The sequence below is a fragment of the Gymnoscopelus braueri genome, assembly GCF_963280865.1.
Source record: "Gymnoscopelus braueri genome assembly, chromosome: 4".
Lineage (NCBI taxonomy): Eukaryota > Metazoa > Chordata > Actinopteri > Myctophiformes > Myctophidae > Gymnoscopelus > Gymnoscopelus braueri.
Window position 1 is genome coordinate 36,211,664 of NC_137605.1, and position 26,569 is coordinate 36,238,232.

The window sequence follows — 26,569 nt, forward strand, 5'->3', positions numbered from 1 at the left end:
TGTCTCCGCCAGGTCGAAGGCGTGGCTGATACAATGTTCGCCCCCGTCCGTCCGTCCGTGTGTTTGTCCGTCCGTCTGTTAACAGCTAATCTCCGGCACTGTTGGACCGATCGGTGTGAAACTGCACGCACACTCCCTGGAGGCCAGACCAGCAGACCAGAACCAGTTGCCCACATTTTCCACATCTGCTTGTTTTAGCGCCACCAGCAGGCCGATTTTTGCTCCTAAAGATTTTGTCCAAACATCACGCAAATCAGTACACATTATCTCTATAGTAATGTGATCAAGACGGATCTGTCTGATTGTTCATATTTCATCCTGATTGGCTAAGACTTGCATCTAAAGTTTGCAGGAATGGCTAGTTTTGAACAAAATGCTTCAAATCATGATTGCAGTGTCTGATTGCCGTGAAATTTGCACGCAGATTCCCACTAGGCAGATGAAAAAATGCCACCCTTTTACATTGGCTTATTATTGCGCCACCAGCAGGCCGATTTTTGCACACAAAAAAAAAGTATATTACTCCTACAGATTTTGTCCAAACATCATGCAAATCGGTACACATTATCTCTGTGATTAAGACGAATCTGTCCGATTTTTCACATTCCATCTTGATTGGCTAAGTTTGGGATCAAGTTTGCATGTCTGTGCAATAACTTCATTATTAATCACAACATTAATCACTCAACTTCTACAGATTCCACTCACCTCTTTAACCACTGAATTCCAAACATTGCTGGGCCACAATAACCTACCTGACCTGGCGGAGACCTGAACTCCGAGGAGCAAGTTTTCTGGTTAAATTCTTGCATTCATTTATAAATGATGAGTGATAGTAGCCGATCTACAAGCTTGCGACGCGTTGTGAGGTAGGCTTGGGCGATATCGTTTTTTTTAAACCGGTATTTTGATTTAAATTTGACCGCGATTTTCGGTATTACCGACCAATTAAAAAAAGTTGTAATAGCGCCAGTGATAGACTGAATTTCCCCAGGATCTGAATGCTATATTTCTTATCCGCCGCTAGATGGCAGCAGCGGGCATTGTCCGCATGCATACGATGCGATATAAACATTTTTATAAACATTTTTTTAATAACGAAACAAGCCAAGGACAAAATGTATGATAACAACATTTATTAGTCTACACTGTTTTTAACCTCAGTTAAAAAACTGTGTGCATAAATCCTGAGTGCAAAATACTGTGTGGGTATTAAACTAAAGTAGAACCCATACTGCCGTCCAACATACAGTAGGCCTAACTAACCTTATTGTAAACATTAAACAATGAATTAAATGACCTTAGGCTTAGAGTGCAAATACAGTAACTTATACTGCAGCCTTACTAGCACCCGGAACCGAAGACCCGAGCCCCGAACCAAGAACCGAGCCGGTTCGGGGCCAAAATATGTCCCTCGGGCGGGTCGTATCAGTTCCAATTGCCACGGTTCTCGTTGGATCCATTTGAAATGGATGGACCTGCCGACGACCAGCTTTGTATTATTGTTATTATTATATTAATTTCTTTAACCTTCGGTTTTAAAATGAGACCAATGCGTTGTAAATTACGCTCCCAAATCATATCGCCTGTTCTCTCATAGTTTAATGTTAACAGCCGATTGAAACGCAGCCAATCTCACGCGCACCGCACTGCAGTCGCCCCAAAACACAGTCGCCCCGTAACCTCAGTAAACTATGCCTAAACCTAACCTTAATCCTAAACGTAACCTCATTAAAACTGTGCCAAAATCTAACCTTATTCCTAAACTTAACCTCAGTAAAACTATGCCTAAACCTAAACTTATTTCTTTTTTTTGTTCAAGGTTTTTTTATTTTATATTTTCACATACAGGTCTATAATAAAGGGCATACAAAAAACAGTGAATGTATGTTACCCCTCCCACCCCCCCAAAGTTCCCGCTCCGAAAGAGCCACAACCCTGGTATCTCCTTGTACCATTAAAACAAAGGACAATACAGACAAATAAGACACAATTGCAATGAAAAATGAAAACAAGTCAAAAAATAAATAAAATAAAAATAAAGTATACACAGTAGAATATATATATTATTAAAGAAAGATTTTAAATGAATTAAAAATATATATATATACACAAAATATAATACAAAAACAAATTCAGTGGGGTCAATTTATGGGTCATTAATGTCAGCAGCATTCAGTCTCTCTATATACAGTATGTTAAAAAAGGTTGCCAGATGGTGTAAAATTTCAGAGCACACCCCCTTGTGGAGTAGCAAATTTTCTCCAAAGTCAAATGATGCATAACATCATTAACCCATGATTTGAAAGTTGGTGGGAGTTTTTCTTTCCATTTAAGCAGTATCAGACGCCTAGCCAAAAGGGATGCAAAAAAGGCTATCATATTTCTTTCTTGGTGACTAAGTTGTACATCATCTCTTTCTTGTGGAACAACTCCAAACACTGCAATAGAAGCAGAAGGTTCTATGGGCACTTCTAACACTTCTGAGAAGGTTTTAAATATTAATTGCCAGAATGTGAATAACTGGACAAAACCAGAATGCATGTGCAAGGGTGGCTGCATGTCTGCAACGATGTCTGCAACGATCACATATTGGATCCATGTCAGGCAACCTAAACTTATTTCTAACCTTAGCCTCAGTAAAAAAAAATACAAGAAAATGGGGGCGAGTGTGTTTTGGGGCGAGTCTTCCGGGCGGCTACCCTGCGACCTGCTTAGTAACGCCATGGAGGTTTTTTGGCTGGTGAAATGCAAACAAAAGCCACCGGGAAGATGCAATTTGGAACGTCGTCTGTGTGGAGCATGTTTATGGACATAATGTGCGGGACAGACGGTATAAAGTCGGCGAAATGTTGTCTGTCTGCAACACAGAACAGAATGCACGTGACGCAGCTCGTCTGTGATTACTCTGTTGGTGCGGGGGGGAGCAGGAGTTGACTGAAACACATGGCTAATCTGAATACCACAGTGATTTTAGCTATAAATGAGCTCCGGGTCCAGTACGGGTCTAGTGACCCGGTCAGACCGGGTCTAATACATTTTAATTATCCTCGGTTCGTTTCGGAACGGGTCCAGTTTGCCTTGGTCCCGTTTCGGGCCGGGTCCACCTAGCACGGGTCCGTTTCGGACCGGGTCCAGTAATTAGGATATTTTCTCGGTTCCGTCCGGTCCAATTATCCACTGGTCAGTTTCGGTTCGGAATAAAGGAAGTAGAAAAAAGTAATTTAGACGTTTATAGGTAAAAATAAAAAATAATAATCAAAAACTTTTTTAAAACTTTTTTTTATAACATTTTTAATAAAATACAGTATAATGACGGTATGCTGTATTTTTTATAATACCGGTATTGTCTTTAGATATCGAGATATAAGATATTACCGGTATATTGCCCAAGCCTATTGTGAGGCTATTTTTGGATTTGGTGTTGACAGAAACAAGCGGTCCAACTACAGTTGCAACTCGGGTCCGTTTCACTAAGACCAGAGGGTTTAAGTGGTTAATCAGATTACACTTTCTTTCTTTCTTCTAATTGTCATACCTCAAAAAGTCACACACCCCGTTTACCTACGTTATTGGTTTATTCCAAAAGTCCAGGATGAAATTGCTTCACAACAGCAGCTTCCACACAGCACTCTGTTTTGCACCAAATGATCGAGGAGATTTGGCTGCAGGCTGCAGCTTAATTGTGTTGTGGAAGTGGTTAGTAGTGCATCAATTCCTTTTAGAAATGTACAACAATGAAATTCAATCAGTCATACACACTTGATAATAGTTGGCTAGTACCAGCTAAAGTTAGTTTAATCCTTCTGGCTCGCTAGCTACCAGTAGTCATGACTTGTGATAGTATAGTATAGTGTCCTATTTAATGTTGGTAAAGGAGAGCTGTGCATCTTATGGCAGTGGGTTTTTACCACCACATCACAGGTTATTGTTAATGTAGCAAAACACTGAATTATATCCCTGATATCCCTGATATATCCAGGTCAGGATTCAGAGGAAAATCCCATAATTATAAAAAAAAAAAAAAAGGGAAAAAGAACAACATCCCTGTCCTCAGTCAGGAGCTTGATAGTGCAAGATGTAGTTTATTTTAGGTAAGATATATAGTGATTTCAATGAGGCAGTTTGGAAAATAGGTTACTACTGCTCTGTCTGAATCTTTATTGGCAATGGAGCAGACACCGCTATGTGAGAGATAAGACGGTCAGCACTGTCTTATCTGTACTCATGCTGTGCATTGTGTTTGGAAATACTATTGCCATGTTGACAGGGTCCTTTCATCTGTGATTGCATGTACTCTCAAATTAATGTGCAAATGTGGATATTGTATTTTTTATCTCCATTTATGCCCCTTAAAATATTTTGGTGGAGCAGACTCATTTTAGATCTGTTTCAAGAAATGTGGCACAGTGTACAGGTTTATATGTGAGTTAATAAGTTAGTGAATACATTAGTTTGCAATAACCATAACGGCACAAATAATTTACATACACATGTTTAACACATCGGGTGCCAAACACGGTCTGAACCGTGTTTGCGCAGAGTAGCGGTCCGGTGCCGAACACGGTCCAGACCGTGAAATATGTCTTTTTGTTTTTTTCGTTTTTCTCCACACGGGCGGGGCTAGAGCAGCTCTGGGAGTACCCATTGTGATCTTGAGAAGGATAGGCCAGATAGATCACCGGAAAAACAAAAACATGGCTGCCATCCACTTCCTGTCTATTTCCTTCTTTAAAACACCTATATCTCCGAATCTGTTTCCGGTGGGGAAAACCGGTCATGCGCGATGCGCGATCCCCCCCCATTGTAACTCGCGAGTGAAATGTTATCGTTCCAGGCTGTAGCCAGGGTCATCGCGCAACATGAATGGATGTTTTTTTTTACATGGATTTGCTCCTCGTGGAGTCTAGAGCTTTAAACAGCAAAGCGCAGTCAATGGGGAGAATGCTGGCACCCAACGTAAGTTGTTATGAAAAAATGCTGGCACCCAATGTGTTAAGTAAGTAAAACAATATTTACCCTAATTAAGTGGGAGATTACTGAGCTACAAAAAGCTGATTTAGTGAAGTTTAAAAATAATCCCCCCAAAGTATTATACAGTATGTCAAATTGCAGCAAATCGTGTCACTATATGTTTTCTTTTTTCAGAGGACCCCCATGCTATCCGCAGTAATTGTGCCCCCCAGAATTTTGGCATGTGCGGTGCCCCTAGGTGGGAGGTTAGGTGCCTGGCTGTAGGCCACCTTGATGGTAGCTGTAGTGGAAGGGAGACGACATTACTCCTGTCTCTACCCTTCAGGCCACCACCGCTGTCTGTATCATTATTAACGGTGACACAACTCGGAACACAGCTCGCTAACAAGCAGGCCTTTGGCTACATCTTCAATGCTTTCACTGCAATACCAGCTATGTGAAAGAAATCGGTAATGGCACGCATGTGAATAAACATGTTTACAAGGCCACCCAGTTGGCTTTTATGCCCATTTAAGGATGATAACAACTGCTACCCAGGACAGTGTGTATAGCATTGCTGTATCCACTAGCTTTTGATCTTTGGGGGTTATTCACGTTATTCACGCTTAGATTGCTGCCAGAAAGCAATCTTCTATGGCAATGATCTCTGCTCCATTCTATTATTGAATGGCTGCACACACATTTTCCTGTTTGATAAGTGTAGCTGTCACAATATAGGACAGTCCAATGTTAGTTTGAAGAGTAAAATGCAGCTGTTGCACAGCCCCATTGTGGGCGATTAATGAAGGCATTTGTAAAGCAGCCTCACTTAGTGCTTGTGGAATCTCATACTCATCTAACAGGCCTTATTGAATACTGTTGCGCTCCTGGGGTTCCTTTTTATTTTGTATTATTTTCACTAAGTCCCTGCTGTGCAAGTCTGACTGGAGAAGGTACCATTGTCTAGCGGTACAGCAACATAGAAACAGAGGGCTTTCTATGTAGGGTAAGACCACACCACACACAAAGCCTGCAAAATAAGGTTGTATTCATGCGTTCTCTCTCCAATCTTCCATTGAAGTGATCTCTGCTCGGTTCCATTAGGAAATAACTTGAGTGTTTTTTGTTTGTTATTAGATGGACATTTTGGATGTCTTCAGTTTTTTCCTATAGTTATTTCTCTCTCTCTGTCTCTCTCTCTCTCTCTTTCTTTATACTGATCTGGGGAGCAGATGCTAACCTTGGATAACTCTTATACGCTGCGTGTGTGTGTGTGTGTGTGTGCGTGTGCGTGCGCAAGAGACGAGGCCAGGTTAATGTATCTCTTTAGCTTCGGACCAGCCTCCACATAACTTTCTGATCCATATTTCACCAGGACAAACATATACTGTTTGCTTGTCTAGATGCTGAAATAGAGGAGGTGGACAGGTGGAGGAAGGGGAGAGAGATGGGAAGGTGGTGATAGTGAGGTCAGGGAGCAAGGGGGGTGGGAGTCCAGGTATTAAGGAGTTAATTATCATGTTTGGAACACAGTGAGAGAAAGATGATCACTGCCATTTTCAATAAACGTCATTGTTCCGGCCACCAGTCTCTAGGTGTCTGGTAAAGCAAAAAAAAAAAAAAAATCCGGATGAAACAATGAAGCTCTGGAGCTCGTTTCCATTGTGGTCCTTTAATGAATCGTTTGGTCATCAACTTCAGAGTCTCCAGAGGTTTGCCTTGAACAAAGGTTGGAAACGTTTACGCACAACGCAGGACAATGGAAATGATGATAGAATGATATGTAATAAACTTCAAACACACACATGATGATGATGTCAACATAGCTGGAGGATAATAAGCTCACAACAGGCCCCTTTCTTAACCCTGTCCTCCACTATACCTCCTTCCCTCCTGTTCTTTCATCCGTTTATCCACCCCTCCTTCCCTCCTCTCTGCCCTGGGCAGGTTCTTTATGAGAGCAGGGGGACAGGAGACATAAGTTATGATGAGACATCAGACACAGGTCAATATGTCATCTTTTTATCTCCCTGTCCCCTTCCTCTTTCCATGTAGCCATCCTTTATATCAAGTCAATACTTTGTCCAATAGAGGCTTCAGTAATCACTTGTTTAACAGATCTCTGGGGGGCGTTCGGGTGGTGAAGTCCCTGCCCACCACCACGGAGGTTGTGGGTTCGAATCCACCGTGGTGCAACCGGCTTTGTGGAGCGTCTATGCGAACACAATTGGTCCGTGTTGGGGGGAGGGAAGCCGGGCGGGGAGGAGGGTGATATTGGTCATTGCATGTACTCCTATGGGCGGCACCTGTCAACAGGGAGTGTTGCGCGGGAGGAGTAGGACGAAGGCCCTACGTCCTCCCGGTGGGGTCTCCTCACTGCCAGATGAGTCAGTAGGATACAACAGCAGTGGCAACACAGAAATGTGTGTGGGGAGGAATCAATTGGCATAATGACAAAAAATTGTAAAAAAACAGTCTTTCTGTCTGTCTGCATTACCCTTGATTCAACACACTCCCCCCTCTCCTCTCTCCTCTCTCCCCTTCTGTAGTATAGGACTATAGGTGATGTTATAATATCATGCCATTACGAGTGGAAGGAAGGATTTATGTCCGCTCCCATTAATAGACGACAGGAGAACAAAAGGGGGGAAGAGGGAGAGATGAGAACAAAAAAGAGGAGGGCGGAGAGAAGGGTGGTCTGCAACAAGAAAATGAGATACATGTTTGTGTGCATGTGTGACCATTGCCTCCTCAGCGGTCACTTCCTGTAAACTGTGTAATTATGATGACAAATAGTCATAGCAGGACTGAAAGCCTTCCTCTGTTTTGCTTCCAGCAGTCACAGTGTTTACACACACACACACACATACGCACGCACGCACGCACGCACGCACGCACGCACGCACGCACGCACGCACGCACGCACGCACACACGCACACACGCACACAGACACACACAGATACACACAGACACACACAGTCACACACAGACAGACACACAGACACACACACACCTACCTTACACATTCATGATGTTGATATGGAATTTAGATGTGGAGGCGCTCCTGCAGTGACTCCATGCTGGTACTGAGATTATTTCTTGACTTGACAATCATGCTCACAGTGTTTTTGCACAGTTTATGTAAGAATGGATGTAGTGGGATAAGAAAAAACATATTGGGAAAATATCTGGAAATAATATCTCACCACATTGATGTAAAAAAAACAACAACTACACTACAATGAAATGACTACTGGTTCTCAAAGTGGGCCCCAGGAACCCCCAGGGGTCCTCAAGGAGGTCCCCAGCTAAATGATTGATAGTTAGGAACCAAATGGACGATTACTGGTTTGTAACTATCATAGCATATATCTCCTTCTAGTTGGCACTTAGTTTGGATAAGTTGTTCATAGGTTTTATATCCCCAGTGTGATTGTTGACTTCTTTAACTTGTTCTTTCTCATTTTTATTTACTCATCTCAGCTTTGTACCTCTTTCCTTCATTCCTTCCATTCTCATGTAAGGTGTTTACACTGTTTGTGAGAGAGACACCTGTGGAGGGATGGATGGATGGATTGAATGAAGGATAAACAGAGGGAGGGATGGATGAATAGATAGACAGACGGATGAAAGGAAGGATGAGTATAGTGCTAAATCCCATTCGGTTTTTCCATTACATTCCTTGGCCAGTGTCGGGACGGATTGGACGATAGCGAGGCTAGATGAAATCCGACTGCCAAATCCCAGTTGTTTTCCATGAGGGAAGTTTTCTCATTTTCCCCGCTTGTACCTGGGATATTACGACCGGTCACGCTTCGCCGATTGGCTCTTTGTCCTCCTTCGGGGGCAGATTGTCATTTTTATCTACCAATCGATAGCCCTTCCTTCCTGCCCTGAGCCCGCCCTCCCAGGGGACTAGTGTAAAAAGGGATGAAAAACAGGAAGACAATTCCACCCCTGAGCGGCTCCATCTAACACACACACACACACACACACACACACACACACACACACACACACACACTGTAGCTTTTAGCTGGCAAGTGGTGGGTGTGTGTGGGCGGAGGGATGAATGAATTAACGGTAGGATGAAGGGGGCCAACAAGTGTATTCTAAGTAATTCATTCACACAAACACACACACACACACACACACACACACACACACACACACACAAGCTTTGACATCACAACCTATTGGCTAGTGCTTGGCTTTCATCCAAGTTTTTATCTTGAGTAGAAAATCCTGAACAAACCAAACTGGATGATATTTTACTTTGCTTCCCTTATCAGTGATATTCTAACAAAACCTACAAAAACTAAAAATTTTCAACTGACGCAGTTGTCATTTTAATGTCCAGCGCCCACGTTGTATACCAAATGCACCCATCTAGTGTCAATGGGTGTGTTGGTCTTAAAATGAGGTGTGGTCCGGCGCATTGCTATCTTATTGCTAGAGAAGTGTAAAACAGTTATTGCGTTTTATATGTCTAACTGCCGGCGTCAGTGACAGCACAGATATATATATATATATATATATAGATATGATACTTATTATTTAGACAGTGTAACGCTCAATGCTGCAACAGTTCACCATGAAATTCAGTGCTTCCGACGCACAGCGCGCCATCCATCATGCTTTAATAAGTGGTTTAAAAGTACCCTAACTGAGAGTGAGCATATGATTTTTAAGTTGATCTGTCAAGATGTCATAGATGTCTCTTGGATACGAGGATATATATTGGGAAGGAAGGAAGACGTGAACTTTGACCAGCAGCATGGCCACCTGGTCCACCCGCTTCAATCAAAGTCCATCCAAATCCAACACAATAACACTCATGTTTAACATGGTACATGGCATTTCTGCTCCGTATTGAGGTTAAAAAAAAGAAATCTATTTCATTGGGTAAGTGCCTGTTTTCTTTGCACGGAGACAAGTGGTGAGGAGATAGGGAGGGAAAGAGAGAGAACAGTAGATGCATTTATTTCAATTGGTAGTCTACACTTTATTTTGCGTAAAAGCCATAAAGGGATATTTCGTTTTCAAACATGTTTGGGGTAATTTTAACGTGTACTTGGGCATTTTTGAACACCCCAGACAGTTTTTAAGTTCCTTGATTCAGTCATTTTGGCCTGACGTTTGGATCTTGAGGAAAGGTCATGGGATCATTCAAATGGTTAAAGTTCATACCCCAGGGAGCACAAAATGTGCTCAGCAAGTTTCATGGCAATCTACCCCTTCAATTTTGAAATATTGTGTGTGCAAGTGGAAAGTTTGGCCTACGGGTGGTGTTAGCGGAAAGCCCATGAGATCACCAAAATGAATGGGAGCATGAAAGTGCACAGTAAATTCCATGGCAATCCAGCCAGTACAGTAGTCTTCAAGATATTCTGGTTGAGAAGTGGTGGACGGACAGACAGACAGACTGACGGACGGACCGCCGCACATCACCATCCTTCGAAGCGGAACAGAAGTAGATTTAGGGGTTTGGTCACAGTGCAGTACTAGTGTAAGAAGTAATGAAACAGTTTTATTTTTGGAATGCACATTTTCCTATCACTCACAGATGTCGCTATCTTGCCTTTCCTTCCACCGGTTTCAATGCCCTGATCTACGCTATGAAGTTCCTGATAATAGATTTAAAGTCATATTTTTTATTTGGGTTGTTATGCCAGTGGGTGCTCCATATCCCTCCATATCACACACAGCTAGTAAGGCCTATTAATGTCTTTAGTTTAGCCACACTCATCTCCTCTAGCAGTGCTTCAATATCCCCAGTCTGCCACTCTCCTTAGGAGCCTAACATCAGACTCAACAGATGGATGTACTTATCTGCCTTCCAAGCCACTGCTCCTACACATACAGTAGAATATGTAGAAGGAAGGCACTGGAGCCAACTCGGACAACTAAAGCCTTTTTAAACACACGGTGCAGGCACTGACGAAGATGTATTGACATCGAAACGTTGTCACTCTGTTTGCCTGCACCTTGTGAATAAAAAGGCTTTAATTGTCCAAGTTTGCTCCAGTGCCTTCCTTCTACACATACTGTACCAGTCCTGTTCCTGAGATTTTCAGCCAGAATCACAATACTTTTTAATGTAAATATTTTGGATTTTTTTTATTTCACTATGATTATTAATTTTATTATGATTATTAATTAATACGATATTTGATGATTAATTATATTATATTATTATTAATGATTATTTTTAAATCATATACTTATATATATTTGTTTTTATTTTTTATTTTGCTGATAGATAGATAGATAGATAATCTATTTGTTTTTATGCTGCTGATAGATAGAGAGATATATAATCTATTTGTTCTTATGATGCTGATGGATAGATAATCTATTCGTTCTTATGATGCTGATAGATAGATAGATAGATAATCTATTCGTTCTTATGATGCTGATAGATAGATAGATAGATAATCTATTATTTTTATGCTGCTGATAGATAGATAATCTATGTATTTTTATGCTGCTGATAGATGGATGGATAGATAGATAGATAATCTATTCGTTTTTATCTTGCTGTTCTATCATGTGACATTCAGTGTAGGCTGCTCAATGGTGAGTTAGTATTGTAACGTTCTCTTTTGACTGCTTCAGACAGAACATCTGACAGTATCCTATCCTATTTTTGATCGATACGCGAGGTAGGTCGCTGTTTCACCCACGTTTGGTCGAACGTTATGTCGAGCAACCTTCGCACATTGTTGTTGCAACAAAGCTGCAACAAGACCGATGTAACTCCCCGTGTGTGTGTCTGTCTGTACAGTCGCTACTGCGTGCGCCGCGCGCTGCAAAGAACAGCTTGCTAAAAGGTGGCGGGGCCGTGGCAGCATGCGTGAGCAAAAATAATAGATCTTCAAGCTAACAACACATCAAGCCGCGACATGTTGTTAGCTTGTAGATCTGTTCTTTTTGGTGAATGACACCGCCGTACTATAGCAGTATAAATTAAGGTATAGAACTGCGACTCATAGAATGTACACTCGCTGTATCACGATCTATACGATCTCTCTGAAAAGGCATATTGTGTAGACATGGGAATCGTTCACCGATCTTTATCGTCATTTTGCACACCCCTACCTGAGATGCACCGGACCAGCCTAAACTTGGCTTGAGCCTGTTGAGCTGCTCCAGGGAGATGAATCAGAGCAGAGGAGAGGTGCACAGCGAGACCTTGAGGCTTGTGGTGGACAGAGTAGGTTTCCGCCTGAACCAAAAGACCCTTCTTCCCGTTGTCACGCATTGTATCGTATGTAGCTGCTATCTTCCATTATGTCATCTACCGGTAGAATGACTTGTGGCATTTCGTGGGAATTATTCCAAGACCTGATCTGTTAGGGTTCGGGTCATTTTAGATCCATGAAGAGCTTGACCCATTTGGGTACTAATGGAATCAAATGGAACCGTGTGGCTGGTCCATTTGGTTACGTTTGTACACTCTCTGAGAGATATAAACTATAAATACAAATGGATAAATTAACACTGAGGATTTAGATGACAGTATCTGGGTATTGTGTGTTTGATAAGGCAAGGCAAGGCAATTTTATTTTGAAGCACATTTCAACAACAAGGCAATTCAGTGTTGTTTACACAGAGCATCAAGCAAAGGAAACACAATAATAACATGACATTAGGATCCATCAAACAAAATAAGTAAAAAATAATAGATACAGTTACAGTGCAGAGGAGAAAAGAGAAACATTTTAAATAACTCGATCAAAGGCAGCGGCAAACAGAAAGGTCTTTGGCAGCAGACCTGCAGTTTTCTGGGAGTTTGTTCCAGATATGTGGTGCATAAAAACAAAATGCTGCTTCCCCACGTTTATGACAAAGAGAGAGCAGACCCACAGTGAGTTCCGCCCTTTACTTCTCTGTCTCTGTCTCTGTCTCCCTCTCTCCATCTGTGTCTTTCTTGTGTGAAAGATCTCCTGAGATCATTGGTCCTGCTGAGAGATCATTAAGGCCCCTGAGGGCAAAGTCCTTCAAACCCAACACCACTCTGATAAAGTACATTCAACTGAAGTGCCTGGCGTGTAGACAAATAAAAACAAAAGCTGTATTGCTAAGTTCTTGTTTTGATGCATTTATTAAGATTGTTTTACATTTTTTTATTTTACATGTAATGGTCTGTGTGTGTGTGTCTTTTTTGCAGGTCACTCAGTTCGTCTCTTGAGTCAGAAGAAAGATGGAGGCAAAAGGCTTGGAGGGGCCAGATTAGACCTGCCCAAAATCCGAAAGAACCCACTCATAGAAATTATCTCCATCAACACTGGGTACAACACACACACACACACACACACACACACACACACACACACACACACACACACTCACACTCTCACTCTCACTCTCACTCTCACACATGCACGTGCAGATGCACGCATGGATACACACAACTCATAAAATATTCAACTGAACCTATGAATTTAATTTTTTCACTGCTTCCCTGCTGTCATCTTAGATGACAGTGGTGATGGCTTGTGTGTGTGTATGTGCTTGCGTGTGTGCGTGTCCGTGTCCTTGCTCTGCTTCCACAAATCAGAACCTCCTTGCACCTCTGATTGTATCAATTTCACATGGTTTGCTTTGTGTTTGTGATTCTCTTGTCTGTGGTATACACTTTTGTGTTCATGAGCTTGTGTGTATCTGTGTGCAAATATTCAATCTAAAGTGTTTCCAAATGAAACCTATTTGTTGTGTGAATGTTAATAGTTGTGAACAGGTTTCATCTCTGTATCACCTTCCTTATGCCCACCGCCCAGTCACCCTGAGCATCAACATTTCATAACAGAGAGAAATACGGAGAGACCACCAGGGTTATCTAGCTAGCCTGGTAGACAGACATATAAAGAAACATAGTAAACGAGAGAGACTGTTGATGTACACACACACACACACACACACACACACACACACACACACACACACACACCCCACACACACACACACACACACACACACACACACACACACACACACACACACACACACACACACACACACACACACACACACACACACACACACACACACACACACACACACACACACACCACCTTTTTATGTGCTTATTTTATGTTGTTTACAGATCTGTGTGTGTGTGTGTGTGTGTGTGTGTGACGTGTGTCTGTGGTGCTGACCTGGGACATGTGATCTCAGTGGGCTAGTTAAAAAAGGTTATGACAAACACTAATTCCACTGCTTCCATTGATGACAATCCATCAATCAGCCGTCTGTGTCTCCTCAAGCTCTGTTAATGACAAGGCTGAACCACCAAGTCTGCAGGAGCCATTAACCACACAAACCTTATTGTCCCAATTCTGGGCATGCCATAATGATAGGCCAACATTATAGCCCAATGTTCGCCTATGACAACAACGCAACGCGCTGTGATCTTTGCCAATTTTTATCGAAGAGATTTGGTCTAGAGGGGAAGAAATTAGGGGACCAAATAAACCCCCCAGGAGAACCCCGGTCAATGAAATATATATAGAGTTTAAGTGGTTAAGTACGGTAAACAACTCACTCACAGAAAGGAATACTGGTGGAGCCAATGCTGGTTCCATGGTCATTGGACATCTGTGTGGAAACTTCATACTGTGGTTATTTTTTTAAATGCATTTTCTGTTTTATAAAGAGCTGGAGAGACGAGGAGACTCATTTTACTGAACAAACACTCTATAGCAATGAGTACTATCAGAATATAGAGCTATTTAACACAAATTTTAACCAAAGAAAATCACTTACCCTACCTTTAACTCTCAGATTGACCAGTTCAATCCGGGAATGCATCTGTGTCATTTTAGATTTGAGCGATAACCATTATTTTATACTTTGGCTATTCAAAAATAGCAGATATACAAGCTCATAGCGTGGCACCGAGGGAACCACGCTATGAGCTTGTAGATCTTCTACTTTTGAAAAATCGTGAAACAAAAAACACACACACACACACACACACACAAACACACGCACATCTAGAATTTGATTGTAAAGCCTGAAAAGTGTATCTGTACAGTATGTCAAATCATATCATACACTATAGGGGATTGAGCCTGGATTGATTTGGACAGACGGGATGTAATATCCAAACTAAATCAACCTATTTGTGCAGCATTCAGTCTACTATATTTGATCCAAGTTAATCCATATTATTTGAAATGGTCCACAGATTAGATTTGAGGATTGATTGCAAGCGAAGAATTGGCGAGGTCTGGACTTTTTTACCTGCTGCCTGTTGAAAACACTAACAGTATAACAGTATATGTACTTGTGGATGTGTCCGATATTTTGACCTAGCAAAGACTTGAGTCTGAGTGAAATGTCGATGAATCATGAATGTAATCAATAATGTAAACGAGTGTCCGGGTGGCACTGCACATGGGTAAACCAATGCTGCACTGCTGAGTGCTGCACTAGCGACTCATACAGGGTAGTCTGGGAGCCGGTTAAGAGGGGAGTGGAAACAAGAGGAATAGCATGTTCCTCTCCATGCCTTATGTACCTCCGGTGAAACTCCTCAAGACCAGGTGAAAAGAAGTATACTAGCGACATCACGTGTATCAGAGAAGAAGACACATGTTCGCCTACACCTTCCCTTATGAGCCAACCAGTAGGGGTCAGCAGTGACAAGGGACTTCAGTACAACAAGGGGGAATTGGAAATTGGTATTAGGACTGCATTGGGATAAACGGTGAAAAAGAGACAAATTATAATTGAAAAGAAAAAAGAGGTCCTGATATGGCTTCTGAGGGCCTTTTGAAGCACATGTCTCTTCGTACAGAAGTTTCAAGTCTTTAGAGCTCAGTGACCTTTATTTCTGACTAAATCCTCTTAGACGCCGCTTGATCTAATCGCCCTATATGAGAAATATAGTGTGTGTGTGTTTATGTCTGCAGGGATCCCAGCTAAATGCTTTATGGTTCATGGTTCAACTGAGGTATCACACACACACACACACACACACACACATACAAACACAATGGGGATGGGTGTTTGGGCATTCTTATGTAAATGTGCACACTTGGAGTGTTCACGGTTATCTCTGTGCGTTTGCGGTATGTTAGTGTGCGTATCGTTCCTTTGTGTATCTCGAGAATGTCTGACCGTACTCTGCACGCGTATTGTGGAAGACCCGAGAGAGTGCGGTGTCCTCCGGTGAGTAGGTCGGATAGGCAGTTGTCCAGAACCGCTGAGCCAACCGATATACCCATACTGTATAGACATAATAGGAAGATCCGGTTATCCAGAACCTCTGATCTGACGGATATGCCCATATGGGCATACTACAGTATATGGGCATACAGTAAATGGGATACAAACAAACCGGTACAACAGGTACACTGACAATGGGTAGAACGGGTGCAATTACGGTTATAATGTGTTTAACTGTAATTTAGTTATTTGCGAAATTAAATACATGCATGTTTGTTTTTTTGTTTTGTTTTTTCATTTAAAGATGGATCGTTGATCCCTCTCAGTTGTAACACGTCTTTTCAGAGCGGTGCTGCTGGATATGGATAGGTAATTTTATGGACCACTAAAATAATATATATCATTACTACAGTAAATGATGTGCATATCGATACTGGTATCAAAACTAGGGTCCTGTAACATATCTTGAGAGCTGACTGTCACGTCATTTAAATCAAATCATTGGTGCACAAACATTTTCTAATAAAGTTTTTAATTCTATTTTGAGTTGTACTTACTGCTAATAAGCCAAAGATCAGTGTTGCCGAGACATGACATCATCAAAGAACTGTAATCTCTTAAAGTGTCATTAAGTACAGACATTAACCAACAACTCAGTGTGAAAACAACTTATTGAAACATAAAACGATTCTTCAATATTTAGCACGTTTGACCAAATTAAAAATGTATTGAAAGGCTAGGTAAATTTAATTCTGTTCAGAAATCAATCAGTCACAGATTCACAGTTAAGCAATAAAAGCAATACCAGTTCTGTTAAGGATTTATCGTAATCTCGTCTTCCCACCGAATAATAGAAAAGTATTGATAGTGCTATTGATATAGACGTGGATCATTAAGCACTCTCGAAAATGGTGTCAATATCAATAAAAATTAACCATCCCTATCCCTGATCATTACTGTGTTACCATTTGGATTCAAAGTCCCACTAACCTCTGTATCCAAGTTGTTTGCCTTCCACGCTCTTCCCATGCCAGAGAATGAGCGCGTTAAGGCAGATCTCCAGCGCACTGATTTCGGGCCGACTCAGCGTTGGGAGGCGCTGGAAAGCACCTGCTCCCGACAAATTGTTGTCGGATAGCGTTGTTCCGTCGGGTCGGCACCTCTATCGACCCGATGATGAGAAACCGAACTTGCTCGGTTGGTCGCGACTAACTAGAGCCCGTCGTTAGCCCTGGGCTGGCGGAGAATGCTATGTGTATTTTATTTTGGTGCCAGTGAAAAAGCTCCGCCGTTGCCAGATTCTGTGAGGAAAACAAGCGACCTGGTCTAAAAACAAGCCCAAAATAAGCGACCAGTTTCACCACTTGAGCCCTATTATATCAGCTATTTTCAAAAAAGAATCTTGAAAGCCAGCCCAAATAAGTAACTACACTTCAGAAACAAGCCCAAATAAAAGCAACTTGCAACTATGTATATTTACAAGCGACTTTACAGGAAAACAAGCCCAACGTCGCTTATAATAAGCAGACCTGGCAACGCTGGTTCTGCCAGCTCTAAAGGCATAGCACAACAATGTGCACATCGGCCGACTGCTTGTGCTGAACTAAATGCCAACCTTTGCCAACAGACTACCAGTCTGTTGTAGTCTGTTTGGTGGAGAGTCACCTTAACATTGTAGCAGCACCATATTGTGTAAGTTACAATTATATACAATATTCATATTGTGTGTATTACTTATATGAGTCATTTAAAATCTTTTTTTAATCATTTCTAAACCAATAATTATTTATTTTTGTGTCGCCGCCACCCCTAATACAGTAGTGTATACACGCACACGCACGCACGCACGCACGCACACACACACACGCACGCACGCACTGAGTGCCCTTTTGCAGAGGTTGTGCTCTGTTGAACTTGCTTTGACCTTTTTCTCTGGACTTGTTGTTTGTTATGAACACTGAACACTGACTTCAGGTACCCCCCCCCCCCCTCTCATTCCTATGGTTTACCCTTTCCTGGCCTTTCTATGCCCTCATGTCACCCAGTGGACAGATCTATGTCATCAGTGTGTGAATGTGTTTGTGTCTCTCTGTGTTGTGTTAAATCTGCCCTCTAACTTGTATGCATGCATTTGTGCTTGTGTGTGTGTGTGTGTGTGTGTGTGTGTGTGTGTGTGTGTGTGTGTGTGTGTGTGTGTGTGTGTGTGTGTGTGTGTGTGTGTGTGTGTGTGTGTGTGTGTGTGTGTGTGTGTGTGTGTGTGTGTGTGTGTGTGTGTGTGTGTGTGTGTGCCCTTTCTCAGCCCTTAACCAGCAGGGGGTCTGTATGTGATCCAAATGAGCTGCTTGTTGTTTTGGAGAGAGGGCCCAGCCTGGCTTTTTAAACGAATCCCTCGACTCTTTACTGTGTTTTAATTGGAACTCTACTTTTAGCAGATCCAGGGTTTTACAGGGTCTGTGTTGACTTGTGAATCGGTTGTTGACATTTTGTTCCATTTGGCACACATCTAGAAGCACAAAGAGTTCTGAGCTTTTAAATTTATTTTTTTGGGATGCACCGATATATCGGCCACATATCAGTATCGGCAAATGTCGGAATCGGCAAAATGTAAAAGAAAAAAAAAAGTTACTGAAGTTGAGGGGCAATTATGTTGTGTTTCTGCTGATTCTGAACAGTTGTATCTTATAAGGAAGATTCATTTGTTTCTCTGGCACAAAAGGGGGAAATAATAACACCAAAAACGAAATAAACAAATATCATTATCGGCTAAATTGTTATATTAAACATCGGTATCGGCCAAGAATTTCTATATCGTTGCATCCCTAGTATTTTTTGATTATGTATAAAGTGTTAGTGTTGTGACCACTGGTCCTTTCTTCTATTGTCACTGTTTTAACATGGCTCCACATGGAGACCAGTTCAGACCAACGTTTAGACATGACACGTTTAGATTTTAAATCCAGTATTCCCAGGACACAGCACCTTATGTTGTTATTATTAACGGTCTCATGCCGGTATTTAGATTGATGGAGTTTACCACCAGCTTTGGGCTGCATTCACAAACAACACGAGTGTGTGTGTGTGTGTGGGTATGTGTGTTTATGTGTCTATTACGCAAGTATGAGGATAGAAGAAATGACACCATAGAGATACAAGGTCATCTCATTGAATATCACACATAGTATTACAGGCATCTCAGTGACTCACATTCTCACACACTGATAACAGCCATGTGTTTCACTCAGTTTGCTTGTAAGACAAACGTCTTTGGGCTGCACATGTAGACACATTAAATAAAGGCAATCTACTGTGTGTGTGTGTGTATATGCATTCTATTTGTAGTTTTTGAAGAATCTTATTGATATTCCCAGTGGCGTCATTGGTGACATTTGAAGGATGATCACACAGTGAGGCCTTTGTTGGAGCGCACACACACACACACACACACACACACACACACACACACACACACACACACACACACACACACACACACACACACACACACACACACACACACACACACACACACACACACACACACACAGTACACACACACAGGCACACAAATTATGATTACCGTAGCTATTATCATGATGTCACACTACTTGCTCTTTCCTCAGAACTCCATCTGCATCATAACATGTTTAAGCTGTATTACAGTGTTGCTATGGGACTTAGTGTATTAGTGTGTGTTGTATGTCTAATGTCTTTCCTGGCGATCTGTCTTTGTCACTGTGTGTGTGTGTGTGTGTGTGTGTGTGTGTGTGTGTGTGTGTGTGTGTGTGTGTGTGTGTGTGTGTGTGTGTGTGTGTGTGTGTGTGTGTGCTCCAACCAAAAGGTCAGATTGACACGGTGCTGCAGGGTTAACATCTGAACATTTTTATATCACTCTTCAAGAACTATAAGATCATTATGGCCACACATGGCCTCAGAGTCTAGATCGGCTATTTTTACCCTGACAGCGGCATGCAACAAAGTACAAATCATGCATGACTTGACCCACACCTACCCTCTCTTCAGAAAGAAAGAAAGGAAAACAATCGATATGTTTTTGGGGACCGCTCACTTTATAACACTCATGCCGTTTTACAAACACCACTTAGCCATGATTTCACACAAAAGATTTCATTTCGGTGTCAGTAATTGAGCTCTAATAGCCCATTTTCTCAGGCTGGGACGTAGCCTAAACCAGCATACCTACAGCTCCCAAATCCCAACAACAGATTGGCCCAGCGCGACACCCGGGACTACCTATGAAAATTCAATTTAAGTTTCAAATTGATTTACAATATTACTTCCATTAGGTTCCATATTAATTTCATTTACACCTCTTAAATTGTAATTAGATTGGCGCTTCCCCTTGTGTTAATTTGATCCCTGTTAGAAAATAAAGCAATTCTGCACAGCTTGCACAGAGTCCTCACATGCCCCCTGCCTACATTTAAAGCCACATTGCCTGGTTTCTCCATTTTGACTGAAAATCTGGAATCGGGATGGTATAAGTGAAACATCTTCCATATTTAATGGGCCCCATCTGGAAGCGGTGACTATAACATCACCCACTGCAGCGGAGAGTGGTTCACCTTTACGATGACCGAGTCATTCACTGCTCCTTTGTACAACGACTGTAGTTTATGTTGGCTAAAGTTAATCGGCTTATGCATTTTGATGTTGTGAATGGCTTACTTTCATATGTATTGTCTGCAAACCTGTGGTTAACCCATTAACACTTTACCTGCCAATCACGAGTATAACCGTTGATGAAAAATACACCCGTTTACTGCCAAAAAAATCCATCCATGAGTATAACCGTTTTTTTTTTGGTCTTTTTTTTTTTCAATTTATCCACACAGAACCAGAGATATCACGATCCAAAGATTTCTAGCTCCATTCACTCCTTGGTTAACTTATTACTTTAAAATCCTGTATCTCTGCTCTTTTGTAAAAAAAAATTCAACACTGGCACTGGGGGAAGTAAAATAAAAAAAACCCTCTGGCAGGGAATGTGTTAAGACCTGAAGCCGATTCCCAAAATGTCTTCTAAATCCTAACAGTTTTATGAAAAACCTATGTTTTTCATGTCAAGGACCCCCAAAATGATATGTATTTGGCCGCGGACCCCCAACTCAAAATATGTTGTTCCAGGGACCCCCCCCCCCCCCTCAAGAAGCAAATATTTCAGTTAAAAATGTTCGCTTTAAAAAATAATATATATATTCAAAGATTTGCACACATTTTCACGATTTTTCAAAAATAGCCAAAGTATACAGTAATGGTTAAAGTGGTTACACACACAGATGCGTTCCCGGTTTTAATGGGTTAAAAATAGTTTAATCCTGACTACAGTAGTCTGGGTCAGTCATGTTATCCCTCAGACACATTTAGCTCCAGGCCAGAGTTGATTTTGGATTCTGCGGTGGGCTGGAAAAAAGACTTCTACTGTGCTTTTTGTAATGCTCTGTCTTGCGGCCGATACATCCCAGATAACAGCATTAGCGCGCTTGATTCTATTAGGAAAGCTGGTGTGTATGTTTGTATGTGTGTGTGTGTGTGTGTGTGTGTGTGTGTGCATGTGTGTATTTTGCCTAGGGGTACAAGAGATTGTAAAAAAGCCGCTCTCACACTGTGTGTGTGTGTGTGTGTGTGTGTGTGTGTGTGTGTGTTTTTCCAGCAACAATAAAAGCCCTATTGTGTCAGTTGAATCGTGATGCTGCAATAGTCATAAACAAGGCATTTACGACCACAGTCAGAGAATGGGCCATCAAGTGTTTGTGTGTGTGTGTTTACACGTATAAGGGAGCAAGTGTGTGTGAACGATTATCATTAGTGTTCAGTCCATTGAAAAAGAAACAATCTTTTTTCCCCTCTGACACAATTTCTCACAGCTCATTTAATTTATCTGTCTCTTCCTGCTCTCCTGTTCGCTCTGTCAGTTGAGACTCATTTTCAGCACTCATTGCAGTCATCATTGCCATCGTTGCTGTGCCAAAGCCAGTGTTAATGATCCTCTGCTCATAACTGATAACTACCTAATAACAACCTTGACCATACTAAACAAACAGGCAGACAGTCAGACAGACAGACGGATGGACTCGACAGGCATTGGAACCAGGGAGGTTAAGCCTTTCCAGCCTTGCTTTAGGGACATTGTAAACCACTGCTGCAGACAGGCTGTTGTGTTCTGTTCCGCTGCTGCAATGTTGTCTGAGACAGAGTGTGAAAGATAGATCACAGATTGCACATAGTCATAGTGTATACACACAAAAAATATATATATGAATAAATGTGATAATGACATTGTAGTTATTACTAGGTCAAAACCACCTAAGCACCTGAAAATAGCCGATCTACTTCCTCAAAATGCATCCCGGCACAACGCATTGTGAACTTGTACATCTACTATTTTTAAAACAAATTTGAACATTTTTGCCTATAATGACGTGCCATAGTGAAAATGGTTTGGGGATACAACATGGTCGTAGTGGACAGTTAACAGTTCTTTTAGGCTGCTATGGTAGACTTGACCAGTAAATACTGATTGTCTAACCTTGTAGAATAGATAATACCTTCATATGCTCCTGTTTCCTTTGTTTGGTTCCTTTTCATTCATACTGATCTATTTTCCTTATGTGTATGGCCTCCCAACAACACTCAGCGCTAACATGTTTAACATTTATCACTTGAAAGGCATCCAGCTAATCTAATGCAGCTATTATGCCATGCCAGTCTTTACAATAGGCTCCAGTTTTATTTATTATTTTGTAGTTTTTCTTTGTTATGGTCAGAAATGGCCAGTTAATACCTTCAGCAACATACGCTTAATGTGTTGATAGACACATAATGCCACCAGACTCTTTGTGTGTGTGTGTGTGTGTGTGTGTGCGTGCGCGCGTGCGCTCGCTCATAAGTAAGCAAGTGTGTGCGTCATCTTTCTCTCTGTCTGTCTTTTTGGTCCTTACAATATTTATAAGGGAGATAAACAGTGGAAGACTGAAGCGGGGTCTTGGCCCATTTCCCACGGACCATTTTCTCTGCCTCCATTAGTAGGATGACTAATAATGACTATGGCATTGTGCACGCACGCCCGCAGGCACACATGCATGCATGCACGCACGCACACACACACACACACACATGTCTCAGAATAACTGGGAAAAGTGGGTTGTTGTAGTGCTGTTGCTGTGTATATGTGAATGCTTGCATGTGTCTGTGGTCTATCATACAGTACAGTACCTCTGTGTGTATGTTTGCGTGCGTGCGTGTGTGCGTGCGTGTGCGTGCGTGTGTGTGTTGAGGCTAAGAGGCCCCTAGTGACTTGGCTCTGTTTCCTGAGTGATTTGAGTCTGGCTCCCGGGGGTTCTCTATTAAGCTCCACACAGACACAATGAGCCTTATCAGCGCCGCTGCTGACCTTAACATACGAGTGTGTTAGTTCACAGCTAAACTTTTACATTCCTGTGCGTCCCACATCTCTGGCCAGGCCAGGGGCAGAGGTGTAGATGTACACACACAGTCCCAGACACCACAGAGAGTCCTGACTGCCCTACAGCTGCTCTCACTGGGCCTGGGCTTTCAATTAATACTTAGGCTTAAAATAAAATACATGAACGAATGAATAAATACATACACAATGAATAAATAAATGAATAAATAAAGTTTGTGTGTTTTTGCCTGAAGACAATACATGATCTTCGACATAAAAATGTGCTGCATCACCACATTTAGCTTGTGTTTCAGGTGATGAAGCATAAATGAACACTTGGGACTGGACCTCACAGAATGTACAAGCACAGGAGGTATTGAAACGGTAGTCTAACCAGTCTGACCATGACTTGGTGTTGTTGTCTGTACCGATAGGAGGTTTCAAGTCCAAGCAAACAATCATATTTCTCATGCACAAAACCAAATTGTTAGTACTCAACAAACTGACAATGCATTAAGCCACGGACCGCCATTTCATACAGTTTTTGTGTAATTTCTGGGACCCCCAGAAGGAAGGAAGCCAAACCAAAATAAGTTTTACTCTTATGTACCTGTACACAAGATGTAACAATAAAATACAACCTTGAACCTTGAACCCAATCTACACTGTGAAATCCTCAGTGTCCATTTGTACTCTCTCTGAGTTATAGACCCCGTAAGGGTCCATTTGGTTCCTAACTATCAATAATATAGTGGAACCCCCTGAACGACACTTTGGTGTCACCGGACTCCACGTTAAGAAGCAGTGCAGTACAATACACCGGGTCAGCCAGGGTGTGGAGAGGAGGGACAGCATGGTTTTACACTGTTTTTATGAGTGTGTTTTTCCCTCATTGTTGTCTCCATTACATTGTTGGCTGCAGGGGCAGGAAGGTACAGTGGTAGTGTGCAAACTGCAAACATTGTTGGCAGTAAGGTGACTTGTTTGAATGTAAAAAAAAAAAAGATATGTTTTTACACTACTTCTTGAGTAAACAAATACAATTTTAACTTTTTCTTAAAACTTATAGCATTACTTTCTGAAATAAAAAATATAGGTAGTGAGCTTTGAACGGTAAAATCTTTTTCGGAGCATTAAGGTGTTCTTTTTGAAGGCTCCACTTTCTGTCATTCTTTGAGCTATTTCTGAACTTTCGGCTCAGAGACTCACTACTTGAAATACCATCATCCCTCCGTCTATAAATATTTAAGTAACGTTTGTCTAGCTTTCTTTGCCTCACATTCCCTTATTGATGATGGCAGGGATTTTGTCTGGGCAGGTCAGCTTTGAAGCTGAATTTAATAGCTCTATTGATTTCTTTCTAGATGAAGAAAGTAATGAAATGGTCAGATGTGTTGGCTGATAGAGACCTTCGAGGAAATGATCCATAACACGGTTTGGTCTGCGCTTGACGTCAACCTTTTGGGCTTCTAGAAAGCGTTTGTGTGTGCGAGTGTGCATACCGTATGTGTGTTTATGTGCTTACATGCTATACATTTTCAATACAAAATGCATTCTTGTGTGAGAGTGTATGTAACTCATACTCATGTCATTTGGAGATAAAATGAGAGGAATGTGTTGTTTGTGACTGAGTGACTGTGTATTTTTGTGTGTTTGTGGGGGGATATGTTTGTATAAATGAGACAGTGTGTTTGTGTGTGTGTGTGTGTGTGTGTGTGTGTGTGTTGGGGTGCATAAGAAGTGATTGATTCAGTAGTGTAGTCTGTATAGCTGTTGTGTGTAGTGCTGGGAACACTTCAAGACAAATCGCCATGTCTTGCTCCTCGGGTCCAGGCATGGCCTTCCCATCACACGCACGTGCACGCTTATTTTTTTTAAAACTAGGCCAGTTTGGAGCCAAGGCACTTCTTATTTTAGACATTGGCACTCGGCTCCTCCTGCTTGGAAAGGGCTACAGTACTTGTGACCCCTGCAGTCTGTGTTGACTGTTGGAAAAACCCCATTTGAACAAGCTTCACTTTTACTGGAGGTTCACATGACTTTAACTTGGAGGGAGCAGAGCACTAAAAGCATCCAGGACTCCGCCACAGAAACACAGACGGCAAAACAACAGCCAGTTAATCCTGTGGTGACAGGTCCTTCGCACGCACGCACACGCACACTCAGTGGTGGAAAGTAACTAAGTAACTATTAAGTACATTTATTTAAGTACTGTTCTTAAGTACAATTTTGAGGTATTTGTACTTATTGAGTATTTCCAATTTCCAGTACTTTTACTTCTACTCCAGTACATCTCGGATCCAAATATTGTACTTTTACTCCTCTACAATTATTTGAAAACTTTAATTACTAGTTACTTTTCAGATATAAATTATTATATTATGAAACATACATTAACCAATTTAGCCCTATTTTATACATAGGCTATTTGAAAATAGCCAATCTACAAGCTCACAATGTGTCGCATCGCGACGCGTTGTGAGCTTGTAGATCTGCTCTTTTCAAACATTTTGGTACTTTAACTTTTGGTACTTTAAGTACATTTTGATGCCAATACTTTTGTACTTATACTAAATTTTGAATTCCGGACTTTTACTTGCAACAGGGTATTTCTACATTGCAGAATTGATACTTTTACTTAAGTAACAAATGTGAGTACTCTTTCCACCACTGACGTGCGCACTCTCTCTCTCTCCCTCTCTCAAACAATTCAAAATGCCAGCTCACTATAAAAGAGTCGCATCTCTCTGGTGGCGTACATTCACATGTTTGGCATTTAGTGGAGCTGTCCTCGCGGTGGCTCACACAGTGACTGGAACAGCAGGTAGGGCGTTGAACAACTTGTTCAGAGACAATCAAACAAGACACAGTGAACGTCTACGGACGCGCCGCAGAGTCGAACCCTGTGATCTCTCACTTAGGAGACGTTCTCTCTTATCTACAAACAAGGCCACCGTGACAGCTTTTTGTCTGCTAGTAACGGATGCAGAAGAAGCTGCACATCAGACATCTGCTTA

The 26,569-nt window shown here is 41.7% G+C and overlaps 1 protein-coding gene across 2 annotated transcripts in view; it reads left to right on the forward strand.

Moving 5' to 3' along the window:
• The window catches only part of cdkal1 (CDK5 regulatory subunit associated protein 1-like 1), a 326,254-nt gene that overhangs the window by 87,863 nt on the left and 211,822 nt on the right, over positions 1-26,569 (forward strand). For both annotated transcript variants that reach the window (XR_013933115.1, XM_080427624.1), the window contains exon 7: positions 13,128-13,248. Coding sequence is in view for 1 of the 2 variants with exons in the window: in XM_080427624.1 (XP_080283750.1) it covers positions 13,128-13,248 (121 nt within the window). In the remaining variant the exon portion in view is untranslated. The remainder of the gene's footprint in view (positions 1-13,127; positions 13,249-26,569) is intronic.